Source organism: Ischnura elegans, chromosome 8 (assembly GCF_921293095.1).
Source record: "Ischnura elegans chromosome 8, ioIscEleg1.1, whole genome shotgun sequence".
Lineage (NCBI taxonomy): Eukaryota > Metazoa > Arthropoda > Insecta > Odonata > Coenagrionidae > Ischnura > Ischnura elegans.
Genome location: NC_060253.1, coordinates 24702488 through 24717392, shown reverse-complemented (window position 1 = coordinate 24717392; position 14905 = coordinate 24702488). Strand labels below are relative to the sequence as shown.

The following is a 14905-nucleotide window of genomic DNA, read 5'->3' as shown; positions in this document are numbered from 1 at the left end:
TCGCCATTAAAATACTTTCTTTTTAGTTTTTATATTTCATTTAATAATGCCTTCTTCCCAACCTTTTCGTTATGAAAATTCGTTTCGTTTCGAATGAATCGTTATCATGCTGAAGTGAATAATCGGTAATGAATGTTTCTCGCGATTTCCGCCGGGTTAAAGAATTCATATCATCACGAAAATTGACTCGCCCTTCATCCTCGTGCTTCCGAGTGTCAGATTCAGATTTTTTCATTTTGGCCCGATTCTGGTGTCTCCCGATTGGTCACGAAGTCTGCTTAAAGTTACGGCTCCGATAATTGGCCTCCTTGGATTCTCGCCCGGGAAATTCTGGATTCTTCACGAAGAAATGGATTGTTAGGAACATGGCTAGGAACCAATTTAAATTTTTTACATTGTTTCTTATGGGAAACACTGCATCGTTTAACGTTGTTTCGCTTAACGTCGACTTTTTCTGGAACGAATCAACAACGTTAAACGAGGACTCACTGTATTATTATGCAGTTTATTATTGTTAATTCTTGGTAACTTTCACGACTCAGTTGTATTATTTGTGGCCAATACGATACAAAATGGCGGACCCTGTTTTTCGTCAAAATTTTATGAATATGTAGGATTATAAAAAAAGGATCACCGAGTTACCTCGAGATATTTACACCGCATATAACACAAAACCTAAAAGGTATGATACCAAAAGGAGAATTGCGACCACCAGCGAACCCAAAATAAGATCGGTATTCCGAATGTGCGGCACAGTTCGGAGCTTGCTGCTGGCCACAGGGATTACCATACGCAACAGACGTTGGTGATTTAACCCTCACTCATGTTATTTTGTTGAAAATTAAAAAATGTGCATAAAGTGTGTAGAGGAAGTTTTTCACTAAAATTTACCAGTCTACCACATGTCAAAGTCTGAAATAATACTGCAAGAATTGCAATCATGACTTCCACCTTGTCGTCGTTAAAATAGTAATGATTTCTGGGTAAAACTACAACACTTTCTTCCTAAAATAACCCCGCATTTTACATGTCTCTACTCATATTGCATGCTGAATTCATCAAAAATTGGGGAGCTACCGCAACAGGAAAGTGAGCTTTTTTACAAGTAATGAGAAGTCACCTAGTTTTTTAATAAGTGAGTAAAAGAGTAAAATCAGTGGAACCAAAAGGAAAGTGCATCACAAAATTCCAAGTAAATTTGATACTTTGAACCAAGAAAGTAAAGCTGGCCACATAGGATGGCAGATCTCACCTTGAAGAGCGCACGTGCTGGGATTGGCCTTCCTGGAAGTGCATACAGCTTCTCCACACCACCTGTCTCCTTCCAGTGCATGAGGCGTTTGGTGGGAGGAGCCAAGTCCAAAGTGGTCACTATATCACTCGTGTCCGAGAGCTGCGCTTTCATCTCCTCTCCACTGATATTTTTCACCTCATCAACGATAAGTTTACGCTTGCGTTTGGTCTTGGTGAAACCTAACAACGAAAGAATCAAATTACTCCAGGTACAACATGATGTATTATGGTTAAATAGAAACAAGAAACACCAAGGCATCTCAAGGTGACACTTGCTGGATATACAATCCCTAGCTTGAAGTAAAATTCGATTTTTAAAAAATTCATACAAATGATGACATCAATAGTCAGAATTATCATGACCTTAAGGTGATGCCAGTTCTAACTTGTTTCCTTATACACCCTTGACCAAAGCATACTGTGTATCTCCGAATATAGCAGCCCCCCCCCCTAATTTTGAGGCTTCACCTTTGGGCAAATTTTAAGAAATGCGTTTGAATATAGTCCCCCTTTACTTTTACCACGGGCATTTTTGGAAAAAAAAGGGGGGACTTTATCCAGATAAATACGGTAATAGCCTACCTTTGAGGGCGGATGCATCCACAGGTGCCAATGCAAACGTCTCCTCCTCATTGTGGAGCAAGGTCGTCTGATCCATGGGAAGGGCAGCAGATGCTGCATTCTGCTCCTCTCCCTTCAACTCCTCAGCAAGACCATCAGGGCCCATGTCCACTGGCTCAATTGGCAGCTGAGATGATGGCACCAATGGGTCAGACACTGTGGTCACCTCGTCTCCTTCGCCTCCCAGCTGCGTTGGATCTTCACGCATGGGAGTGGCACTCGGAGGAGTCTTCCCAACCTCTGCTGCCTGAGTCACTGGGCTGCCAGGGCGGGAATCTCCATCACTGCTGGAATAAAAACATTAAGAAGCTCCGGTTTAGGCCAGTTTATGGAAAAACACCTTGCAGTCGAAAGAGACGAAGTAAACAATCTTTGAATAAACTACTGACTTTATTAAAAGCAAGGGCTTACCAGGTATTATTTATGCCTGGAGTTCATTTATTAGCCCAAACAATGCAACCATTACCCATGTATCAAGTTTTATACCCTTGAATTGCTCACATTTGAACTTTATATAGGATGTACCAACAGAGGTTGGGAAAATACTCAGATAGTTATGATTAGGTAGAAGAGGTTGAAAAAATCACAGAAAATAAGTTTACTTTATGCTTAAGCCCTGAGTGAAGGCAAAATGGCTTCGTAGCAGCCAATTCTCCAAGCAGAGATTAGAATGACTCTCACATTATATCTTCACACAAGCACTAATCTAGCTTTCCTATGGAGTGCTGTGGTACAAGGTTGCTGGCTATTTTTCACTTCAGAATCACAGATAGTACAGCATGGGCCCCAACTAATTTACGAGACAGTGTGTGTTGGGCTTCAGTTGAGTGCCTAGCAAGTGTCTGAGCATCATACAGTGAGGGACGTGCTAAGAAATGTTTCCATTGTGAATTGATCTGAAATTTCTGGACAGGAGTCTTACAACCAAAAAGAAGAGGAAAATATTATCACAAAAAAATTAAAATTATTGAAGAGGTTATTAGATATTCCTATCACTAAAAAGACATTTCATTTAAGTGCAGAGGGACGTGCTAAGAAATGTTTCCATTGTGAATTGATCTGAAATTTCTGGACAGGAGTCTTACAACCAAAAAGAAGAGGAAAATATTATCACAAAAAAATTAAAATTATTGAAGAGGTTATTAGATATTCCTATCACTGAAAAGACATTTCATTTAAGTGCAGCTGCAGGAAATTGTGACATCCTCCAGGCGGAAATCCTAGAAAAAAATAAAATCCATAGAATTTACTGGAGGATAACAGCCTAAGCTCAAACAATAATATTGCAATGGATGTCGACATTCTGCCACGCGATGGATCAGATGATGTAGGGCTTAGCGTAGTCGACTCTCACCTCAGGGGGCAGAGTTCGAGGCCCTATTGTTGAACATCCTTAATTTTATACTGCTAAGTGTTGATTTTTGAGTCCTGATGAATTTGAATTATCACGAGTGTACTTGTTTATGTTCTGCTCAGAAAAAAGTGCAATAGAAGATACAGGAAAGCCAAATTCTGACTTTTGTACAACATGACAATTTAAACACAAAAATCAAAAGTAATTTACTGAAATATCCCTTTTCTGAACATTCAAAGATAATTTCAGGAATTGAAGTTTTTCAAGGGCCCAAGAAAAATAAAAAAAAACAGCTAGATAGCCAACCTTGCTCCTCCAACAGAGGGAGGACCACCAAACTGGTCTCCTCCCATGTCATCCTCATCATCCGTGTCACGAGCTGATGCTGCACCCTTTTCAGCCAGACCCGCAACCCCCTTGGCTCCATCCAAACCACCATCCATGCCGTCCACCCCAACCTTATCACCCAACGTCACGTCTCCCACATTCATGGAACTTGTCTCCACGGGAGGCACTTCTCCCATTGGAGCGTCATCAAACAGCCCACCCTCAAAGAGGCCTCCATCTGTGGCAAAAATAGAGAAGCACTTGGTGAGATAACGTCATGTATCCCTGGCAACTTGATCAAAAAAGGTAGGTGTTAGGAGGATTAGACCAACATTCTAGAACATCATTTGCTCAGTAGGAAAAGAAGGGTTGAGAGAAGCCCAACATTGACATTAGCCTGCTCTTGACAAAAGGTGCCAAAGGGACCAAAGATTTACATCTTATTCATCATTCACGTAGGTTACTTTATGTATAAAATAAAATCGTGAAAAAATGTATGCATAACTTTGTACGTATAAATATAATGTATAAATACCTTAACGTTTTTCCCTGACTGGTCTTACAAAAAGAAGTGGGTTTGTCTAAGTTTTAAGCTGCCCTGAACCACAATTGCTTTCCTTCAATTTTTTTATCCTATCTACTGCTTCTAAATATTGATTGTATCTTAAGTGCATGCATTACATATTAAAGGTATTTCCATCAGAGATAAGCAACTAATGACAATCCAAATTTCAAAGTACTTTATCCAACTATCCAGGTACTTCCAAGTACCAAGACAATCATTCCCTTAATAGTTGTCTGAAGTTTAAGCAAAAAGAGCAAATTTGTGACCAAGTTCATTAATATACACTTATCATGTAGACTAGTATTAAGGTCTCTAATTACAAAATGATTTGAGGAGTGATACTAAGTATTCATTACCTATAATGTCCTGCCCAAGATTTCCACCAAAGCCATCATCTCGGATTGGTGCATCAATTTCAAGGGAAGAGGCAGATACTTCAGGGCGCTGTGGACGAGGGATGAGTGTGATGCCAACACTCCCACTTGGCCCAGCATTCCCAGTGACAGCCGAGGATGGGCCGGCAACATCCCCTCCCTCAGCTCCTCCTCCTTTGCCTCTGCCAATATCCACACTCTCACTGAACAAGAGATTCGCCTACAAATCAAGGAGACACGTATTACCAAACTATAAGATATCTAACTGAACAAAATGTTTAAGGAAGATAAATAAAAGTTTAGATTGATAGGCAACTTAAAATCAATATTTCCAAGTATGCTTGAAGTAAAAAAAAAATATAAAGTAAAGATATTAAAAATATTGAGCACTAGTTACCATTGAAATCATGTGAAAGCAATGAATTCCTCTGCATTTAGATGGCTTCCCAAACTTAACTTGGCATGTAATTAGTAACAAAATATCACCGCAAATATTAACAGTAACCTGAAGCTCTGAAGAAACCCATAACAACAATATTTTTCCATAATTTACATTTATCACAGATAACCATCTTAGATGCCAGAAAAACTAAATATATTTCCCAGGCAATGATTACTTTTTCAATTGTTTTCATATCAAAACAAGTCATCACAAAACTAAGAATTGCAAGATTACACCCCATGCTTAGGGAAAACTCAATGGGATTTAACCCGTCAATACTTGGACCATTACTGTCAGTCTTCATGCCAAACAACATTCCCTTCACATACAAGGGAATAAAATTAAAAACAATGACCATTGCTAATTTCTAAGCTTCATATAATCTTACCCCATGACGACAATGCAGTCATCCCACAAGTAACAGTTAACTCAAACAGTAACTCTAATCATACAGGGATTTCTTGAAACCCAAAATTACAGTTAATCACTCTGATGTGCCTTGTATTCTTATCACAATAAGTGGAGATATATAAAGCTCATAACAGCCAAAAGTGGAGACTTGGAAGGCCTACTATGGAAATATAGCCTAACATTTGGTCCAATCAGCAAGAGTTACATTCACATACAGAAAACAATTGAAGGGATTGTTTATACAAAATGCTTCACAACCTTGATCTTTCAATTCAATGATTTGAGAATCCATCCAACACACACACACCATTTAGCCTGCAAACTAGAACTGTGTAAGCAAAATAGTAACAAACAAACAGATATTGCCACTAAACTTCAACTCATTGCTCTCCTAGCACATGATAAGGTTGGAGCTTGGTTATCCTGTTAATTCTGGAGCCTTTTTCCTCTCAAACAATTCCCAATCCACTGCTTGAAATCCTAGGTTACATTGAACTTCTGTTGGCTCCAAAGCATGCGTAACTTAAACAACTTGGCCAAGCCACATTCTTAACAGCTTACCTGCTCAAGAGATGCTTCCACTTGTGTTGCATCACGCATAAGCTCAGGCGGCTCCGTATCAAAGCCCATGTCTCCAAATCCTTCATCACCATTTGTTACAAGAGAAATGTTACCATAGTCCTCTCTCATTGTAATCTCTTCTGCCCTAGACTGATTCATGGTGAACTGTGCTTGAATGTCGACATCACTACAAATGAAAGATATGTTTTTCAATGAATGTCAACAATTTTAGTAACATATTTAGTCCACTGATAGGAAATTCTTAATTAAATCAGACCCAGAGCATTTCTCCGGATCTAATCAATGGAAAATTATCGACGTATATTATTAAGTCATGGCAGAAATGAATCTTAAATTTTAAGCATTTGAAACAAAGGGCCTCTGCAAAAAGCAAACAAACAATGAGCCACTTGCAAATATTAGAATCATACACTAACTTCCGAAGAAATTAACACCAATTAATATTCATATTTATTTATTCAAAATATAAATATTTCATTTTAATAGGATATGAACTTCTTCAGATAACTTACTTCAATTCAGGCATGGCGGTGTCAAAATCATGGAACACCTCAGGTAAAGTAATAGCAGTTACTGCCGCCTCACGATTTTCTTCGGGCAAATCAACCATTCCCGGCCGAAATGCCATTTTAATCTTGACGAAAGCTTCATTGCAATCCGCGAGGAGGTATTTCGCTTTCCGAGAATAAATTCGTACAACCCCCAATAGAAGGTGGCCTGAAGTTCTTAAGGCCATTTTAACCTGCAGGAAGAAATGGTAATGAATGAATAAGCCATGCTAAGGAAAAGCTTAGACCATCGAATTAGGTCCATAATACCATCTCCTCAGATCTAGGATATACGAAAATCGAGTCTGTGCTCTAAAAATGCTGATCACAAACTTACATGTCCACAAATCATTGAATTACTTACAAAACTATGACATCAAACTGAATAAGTTACCATGGCAGATTAACAACACATTCCTATAACTCCATGGTTCCAATTTCCACTAAAAGCAACTCCAAGTCTAGTTAGAGTTGTAGCTTAAGCCTTACATCTGCATTAGAATGCAATAAACTGCAACATGATTCAATGCATACGTCATTTAGTGATTAATCTTACCTTTGGTTGTAGTATGCCATCAACAGACTTCTCTATGTTGGTTTCAAATACATGAGCTTTGGTTAATTTTTTATCCCAATGCGCTGCCAACCAAATACGGGCCAAGGGCCCCTTTTTGGCCAACACAAAATGTGCGTAAAACATTTTATTGGCGTTTTAGGGATAAATTATCAAAACAACAAACCTGAAAGTAAAGAAATTGACACACATTAATAACATCCTTAAATTGCTTACTTCATCCACCCACCCATGATATTGTGATAGAATAATAATATTAAACATTTAGAGCAATCATGAAAAAACAAGGGCACGAATAAAACTTCATCAATGCCTGAAACCGTTACTCGAGGAGATCAGTAACTCCCATTCGTGGCGCCATTTCCTGAACAAATGAACACCGCCACTAACAATGGGCACAAAATTGAGCCTCTAGATCAACAAGTTATGATTTACACGATAAGTTGACATAAGTAACACACAATTTCGCAATCTATGGTAGTTTGAGAAAGTTATTGAACACTACTTATAGCCTAAACGGTCGAAGTGAAAAAGCTTACACTACGGCTTCCTCTCAGTCACATACACCTCGAAACCTGTCCAACGCAAGTTATTTCACAACTTATAGACCATGGTCACCACTTTAGACACGATCACTTGCTGCTAATACTCTTGCGGATGTACTCCAAGATTACGTCAGGTTTAAAACGCATTCGTAAATTATTAATTCACTCAGTAACACCATCCTAAACAAAACGATGACGAACATCTGTAAACAAACTTCATACTGAAAGTAAAATGGCGTCTGTCGATTACATTCGGCAACGTTGGCGCCTTTTTCAAATTAATGTAACAGTTTGATGCATTGGATTTTTTTGTGAATATTTGTTCTTAGAGAAAATTTATGTGTAAAATTTTCATCTAATTCGTGGCTTTGAGATGATATCTGGTCCCTAAATGTTTTAAAATAGCCAAAGTGAAAACCCACGCTACGTCATCAAGTTCGAATGCAGTGCCATGGCTGCCGGAGAAAATATGTACTAATCCCGGCAATGAAAGTGAAGAAATTGGAGCACAATGGCGGGTGTTAAGACATCAATGAGTTGGCCAGGTAAATGTAAATTCCTCATTGCCTTAAAGAGAACTTCCTCTAAACAACTTGTCCCTTTTTGATTATTTATTCCAGAGTACCATTTTTCTGACTGCCATCAGAAATTAATTTATGTGTGAGTTTTATTCATTATTTTTTCTCTGCATAATCTGGAATTTATTATTGCAGAAGCTCGAGATCTGTTTCGGTCGTGGCGAGAATTGAACGATCGTAAAAGCTGCGAGGTGGTTAACCTCTGGGAAAATGTTCTGCGGAAGAAAATTCATAAACTTGGCGATGAGAGTAGGTGCTGCTCGATGGCTCCTTGATTAGAAGAGCGGATGTCTCTATTAGGATGTAACGCTTATGTCCTCTTTCTCCCCTCATATTGCAGAACTAATGGTATATGAACAAGTTTGCCTGGCTGCTTTGGACACGAATCGGATGGACATTGCGGATCAGTGCCTTTTGGCACTTAAGAAAGAATTTTCTGGCAGCTTAAGAGTCCGGAAACTCCAAGCAATGAAATTGGAAGCAATGGAAAGGTACATAGAATTGATATCACCACCCCAACTTTTTACATTTCTTTCTGGTTATCAGCTCATGATGCTTGTGTCACTTTTCACAATATTTTCGAATGAATTTAATTTATCACGACGACGATTTCAGATATGATGAAGCATTAGAGATTCTGGATAATATCATTCGAAGAGATGAAACGAATGCTGCCCCTAGAAAGCGTCGTGTTGCAATACTGAAAGCTCGTGGGAGAATATCAGAAGCTATAAAGGAGCTGACGGAGTACCTTAAGAAGTGAGTGAACATTACGTCGTTGTTATTTAACATTGTGTCATTTCCAGAGAAAAATATGTTTATTGATTATTTTCATTTCGTTAATTGTAGATTTATGAGCGATCAAGAAGCTTGGCAAGAACTTTCCGATCTATACCTAATGGAAACAGACTTCCCTCGAGCCGCCTTTTGCATGGAAGAATTACTCCTTCAAAATCCTCACAATCATCTAGTTCACCAGCGCTACGCAGAAATTCGTTATACTCAGGTTTGTCTTGTGTTCGAGCATCAAATTCAGCAAAGATGTAATTATAGTGGTGTAAAAATGCTTTCAATGAATGAAAATTTGTTTAATACAATGATACCTGTGGTGATTCATTTGTTGTATTATATGTTTCAGGGTGGTTACGAAAATATGGAGCTTGCGAGAGCGCACTATTGTCAAGCAATTAAGCTCAATCCCAACAACATACGAGCGCTGTATGGCCTCTTTTTGGTTAGTACCATAACTATAGAAATAGTTAAGTCTTTAAGGACTGCTTTTGTCCATTCTTCCTATTTAAATTAATTGCCGTATGGGAAAAATTCACTTACCATGATTATTAGTAGATTTTTGATTGATTACATATGTTGTAATTGAGTTGCCTAATTATGTATCCTTGCCCTCCTGGGCTGTATCTTTGAACAATAACTTTATTTACATCTTCATTCAGAGTAAATCGCGACCACAATATCTGTTGCTGAACAGAGATTACAAGTAATCACCACTTCCAAGTACAAGTGGTGGAAAACATGGTTATATAAGCTAGTGTTTCATTATTGGTAATGCGTAAATTCTCCTGAATTTCTCCAAGGATACTTTAGCATAGTAAGTTTTTAACCTACTTTCTCCATATAATGTTAATTACTTCTTATTATTACAGGTAGTAGCACAAATGATAACACTGTGATGTTCGTCCTGAATTATAAATACCCTTGGCCAACACACCCAATTTAACACATGTATTTTTAACCCTTCTTTTTCCCAAGCTTATCAACTTAAGAATTCTTAGTTATTTGGTTAACTGTATAATAAGGTTGCTAATTGCGGTGGGATAAGGTAAATTTCTTTTGTTTGATGCTTTGTGTTATGCAATAAACATAAAAATGTGTTAACGTTGTTGTATACCATTTGCAGAAGGATAACCTTATTTTGCATCACTATGAGCTTCTTTCATGTAAATATTCATAGAAGCTCTTGCTTGAACTTATAGTTATACAATACATGGCCAAGATTGTTTAAAATACCATTTCAAAAGCAAGATACGATCAGCTTCGTTACATCACGACCCAGCATTGGAGCTTTTAAAAGCCAACTTCACCTTCTATAACTCACAAGTATTTGAATTTGGTGGAAGCGTTTTTTCCAGGGTGAATATCAGATATGTAATAAATGAAATTTTTCTATTACTTTTGATAAACTTTATATTTTTTTATTATCATGTTCAATTTATTGAGGGAAGGGAAGAGAGAGTGGCTATGAGAGGTTATTTGGTGCATACTGTAACAGATAATGTTGAAGATGGAAACAAAGGTGTTGACCAATAATGAATGACAATGCTTGATGATGGTGCAGAACAAAGATTAGGAAACTAATTGAGTATTGCAATGAAAATAGTGGCGTGCCGGTGTGTTCATCATCACTCCCGATGTTTTCTTGGGAAGAGCTTTTATATTGTGTTGGCCAACCTAGTGAAAATTAAATTTGTGAAGTATTGGAATGTGTTGTCACTCCCGGTCTTTGTTGCGAGTACCTTTCATAGAAAAATGTGTTTGCAATTTGTGAATTTGCTGTGCATGTTCTTGCCCCAATTTTCTTCATAAAATTTGTGTCATTTTGATTTGTGTGAAATATTAACTTAGTGAAGTTACTGAGTGAAGGGAATGTTATAATTTTGTAATGGACGTAATCAGGTGCAAAAACTATCAGCCTAAGCTTTCACCACAAATATATCTGATATTTTTCTGATGGATAACATGTCAGTTATTGCTAAGGTTAAAATTGATTTTATATCTTTGATTAATGGCTTTAATTTTTCTTTCCACAGACATCTTCAAATATAGCTCTTTCACCAAAGACTACATCGCAAAAGAGAAAAGATGCTGGAAAGCTAGCTCAGTGGGCATTAAGGCAGATACAAGAAAGGTATGATCTAAGACTGATGAGCTCAGTGATTTGACATGAGTCAGTTCTAGAGTTCAGTAATGATAGTGTTTGAAAACTTCATTTTTATGTTTCCTTGCCATTCATATTTCCTGAAAAGGCTGTCTGTTATGTGGGTTAATTTTGTACCGCAAAGAATCCTAATTAGGTATCCTATAATCCACGATCAAATGTTTTGCTGGAACAGTGGAAGAAAGGTTGTGTGTGGAAACTATCACGTGTGCTATTAAAAAAACAGAGAAGCCCCTTTGTTGGCCTTTAATAATCCCGCCGCCGTGGTTTGCCGTAGAGACAAGGCATGGCACTGCCCGCGATTTGCGGGTGGAGTGTTCGGGGGTGGCGGGGACAGCAGTTCGAGTCAGGAGAGGACAAGAGGCATATACCACTCAACTTGCCCATCTTTCGTGGGACATTTATATGTATGTTCACTCAGTAACTGTCAGAAAAACTCATTGAAATAAATTGTCCCAATACGGAAACTACAGTCCGGCAAATTCGGGGTGTGTTTTTTCGTACATAATATAACGTTGCCACTGCTTGGAAGGCCCTTTTTACATTAAGTATAAATTAGAAAATACTGAAGAATAAATAGACTATTTATTTTTTGAGACTTTATATCAGTTTAATACTCTGTGGTTTCTCTTAAACATCTCTGAAAATTATAATTAAAATTAAAATTTTCAGAGGTGATTAAGAGAAACCACAAAAAAAGTTTCTGACAGTTATATTTAGTCTTTTGTCATTAATGTGTAATAGAATGTGTGTTATTTTTTATTTATAATTAGTTGCTTGTGGCATGACTTTATGGAATCTACTTTTCATTATTATTTATTCATATGAGCCTCGGAAGTGAAAGCAAATGGATAAAAAAGAATGAATAATAACGTTTTTATAATTTGTAAATCAATGTTAACCACATCATATTCTTTTCTAAGTAGAAGTTACTAAATTTCTTCAGTGTGAGCAATATCTCAGGAGTAAACTGAACTTACGTTAAATCAGTCTGATGCCTTAAATTGCATTTTTTTACAAAACAGTGTTTCAAGGTACAAGTTAAGGCTTTTAAATTGAGGATTGGGTGTAGTTCCACCTATGTCCTTTTATTTCACTTCATGGAAACAGATCTTAATTTGTATGAGAAACTAAATATATACGTACTGATGCTGAAAGCATTTCTACCTATCATCCTCTCTTGACTGTAATGCTCATTGATTCATGATACAGGAATCTTAAGATTCCTATAGTGCGGTCCTTTGTTTTCCCCCTTGCCTAAGCTAGTTCCTTTTGTTTCTTCATTTACTGCCCCAAGTACTCATTTCTTGGCCTTCTTAGGGGTGTTTATTTTATTGGATTGGGCAATTTAATAGTCCCTTCATTATACTCATCTTATGTTTGTGAAGCTGGCGTGGATGAATTCAGGGATGAAATCACTTGTAGTGTTAAATGATATAATCTGACTGAGACTTCCCTATGGTATTTTCAGGTATGAGGAACCGTGCCAGGTGGAAGCCCTAGAGGGAATGCTGGGTGGCCTGCAGCTGGGCACAGCCATTGCTGCCCCTCCTCCCCAGACTTCCAGCCAATGAGATTTCATATGGGTACCCTCTCACGGCAGATGTTTCTGGAATCTGAAGGCGATTGCAGACAATCACTTTTCTGGAAAAATAGTATTACTTTCTGGAGGTGGAAAGTGAACTGCAGCTGTCATCAATGAGTCACTCATGTTATTATTATTGTTTATGTTATTATGGTTTTTAACTGAAAGCCAATGGAGGGAAGATTTTATGGAGTATTCAATTTATATCATAAATGTAGTTATTTGTTAATGATGATAAGCAGTCGATGATCACTTGGTTAGGACAAAGGCCAACCCACAGCCTGGTACATGCTGTGTGAATGTTTATTTCTTTGCATGCCACTGTACCTGTGATCTGTTTTTAGTGAGAGGAGGGCATAAGGATACATTTGCAGTGGAGCAAACAAGTGCCAAAGATATTGCCACTCTGAAGTCAGACAAAATTTCACATAACCCTAAATAACTTAAATATGTGAGTAATACTGAATGTTCTTTGGTGACTAAATGGTACATTCTTGCACCTCTCCTTTATTCTAAAGGTATGTGCTCAAAATTCTTGAAATGATCCATTATTTTATTTGAACGGTGCTCAGGAAAAAGTATGCATGTGGCTACGGAGAGCCATGCCATTCCATAGTTATTGAGTCTCAAAGAAGTAATTTCCTGTGCTTTTGTACCATGGTTCAAAATTCTCCTTAACCTCCAGCATTAAGTTTGAAGTCCAAGGTATTTTTGTTTGAGTTTACAACTAAAAATTTTGATTATTCTTATATTTCATTTACAAAATGTATTACTCGGAGAATATTTATCGAGAAATAATTAATAATGCTTGTTACATGAAACAAGTGATTTTTAATCTTGGAAATGGGAGGGTCTGACCGTAAGCAGGCTAAGTTATTGGATTTAATGGCTGTGTATGAGCCAAAATATCTAGAAATGTATGATGGATGCTCATGCTGTCATGCCAGATCTATTTGTTGAACAGGGTGGGTTTTTGATCTATGAGAGCTTCTAGCCTCAGGGTTGAAACTGTTCTCAACTTTGTAAATGTGAATGGATTATTTATAAAGAATTTCACTTGTTGTAAATTGGATGTTTTTCTTTGTTCTTCTGGAGATGATCAATCTCAGTATAATTATTCTAATTTCAGACTGTTATTTTATCAGTACATATCCTTGACAGAACATTTATAGCCACCTATCATTGAAAGCTATTTCATAATGAACAACACTGAATATAACTGGTATACATTCTACCAGTATTAAGGAAATTCCTTGAGATTAATGGGTATGCCTACTGGTTGATAGTGATTCATAGTGCTATTAGTTGCACTTAAGAGTAGGGATGAGTCGATTCCCAATGTTGATTCTCGATTCCACAGATTCTCTGGCACGGAATCGAGAATCGATCGCCTAAAGTCGATTCCGATTCCATCGATTCCAGGAAGATAAATGTTTTGAGCATAGACTATAAGTTTGGGGCATAAAGGCTGCCACACACCTAAGCGGCCGCGGTGTCAGCCTTGCCTGCGCGGAGGATACGCCCGGCACGCGGGTGCTGCGACGAACATGCCTAAGAGGCCTCGGAAACATGAAAATGTCGGCAAGAGCAACAAACCGACAAACCCTGAAATGGTGCGTGTTCATGAGCAACTTTCAGAGAAAGAAAATTGGAAACCACGGGATCAGGAAGCAATGCATGCGTTTTCCGTTCTTTTATTAACCGCTGGTCACGGCAAATCAAATTATTGCAATTATGAATCACATTCGGAGAATTCATCTGGACCACAAATTTTAAAGTATAATAGATCGTAATATATTTTTTTATTTTCGAATGATATTTGAAGTCTGATAATAATATAAACGTGCAGAGAGCTAGTTTTCCGGTGAAAAAAAGTTTCTTATAAATACGTGCTGAGAGCGGGTTCTTTTATATACAGTGGAACCTCGTTAAAGCGAGTACGGGCTATAGCGACACCCCCGCTATAACGAGAGATAGCCGATGCACCGTCAATTGACCCTATAATAAGCGTGTTAAAAAATTCGTTTTTACGAGACCCTTTTGGCGTTGGCTCTCGCCATAGCGAGGGTTTCACCGCCGGAAAACTTTCATCAAGACTCCTTAACCTCTGTAACTGCTAGCGATCTGTTAAAAATGAAGTTAATGGAGTGCTC

At 37.8% G+C, this 14905-nt stretch overlaps 2 protein-coding genes across 3 annotated transcripts in view; one reads left to right on the top strand and one right to left on the bottom strand.

The window, feature by feature from the left end:
• LOC124163760 (double-strand-break repair protein rad21 homolog) overlaps positions 1 to 7891 on the bottom strand; it is a 34678-nt gene extending 26787 nt beyond the window's left edge. Inside the window, exons 1-8 of one of the 2 annotated variants that reach the window (XM_046540842.1) lie at positions 7631 to 7891; positions 7074 to 7257; positions 6482 to 6711; positions 5949 to 6135; positions 4517 to 4754; positions 3575 to 3833; positions 1876 to 2201; positions 1253 to 1473 (exon numbers count right to left, since the gene is read on the bottom strand). In XM_046540842.1, coding sequence (XP_046396798.1) covers positions 1253 to 1473; positions 1876 to 2201; positions 3575 to 3833; positions 4517 to 4754; positions 5949 to 6135; positions 6482 to 6711; positions 7074 to 7217 — 1605 coding nt within the window. In that variant the 5' untranslated portion in view covers positions 7218 to 7257; positions 7631 to 7891. The remainder of the gene's footprint in view (positions 1 to 1252; positions 1474 to 1875; positions 2202 to 3574; positions 3834 to 4516; positions 4755 to 5948; positions 6136 to 6481; positions 6712 to 7073; positions 7258 to 7630) is intronic. The other variant, XM_046540843.1, reaches the window with a different exon arrangement.
• A 179-nt stretch (positions 7892 to 8070) lies between these two features.
• LOC124163761 (ER membrane protein complex subunit 2-like) lies at positions 8071 to 13819 on the top strand. Its single transcript, XM_046540844.1, has 8 exons — positions 8071 to 8181; positions 8350 to 8463; positions 8555 to 8705; positions 8830 to 8973; positions 9064 to 9220; positions 9353 to 9448; positions 11040 to 11137; positions 12639 to 13819. The coding sequence occupies exons 1-8, from the start codon at positions 8148 to 8150 to the stop codon at positions 12739 to 12741; spliced, it is 897 nt and encodes a 298-aa protein (XP_046396800.1). The 5' UTR covers positions 8071 to 8147; the 3' UTR covers positions 12742 to 13819.
• The last annotated feature ends 1086 nt before the right edge of the window (positions 13820 to 14905 follow it).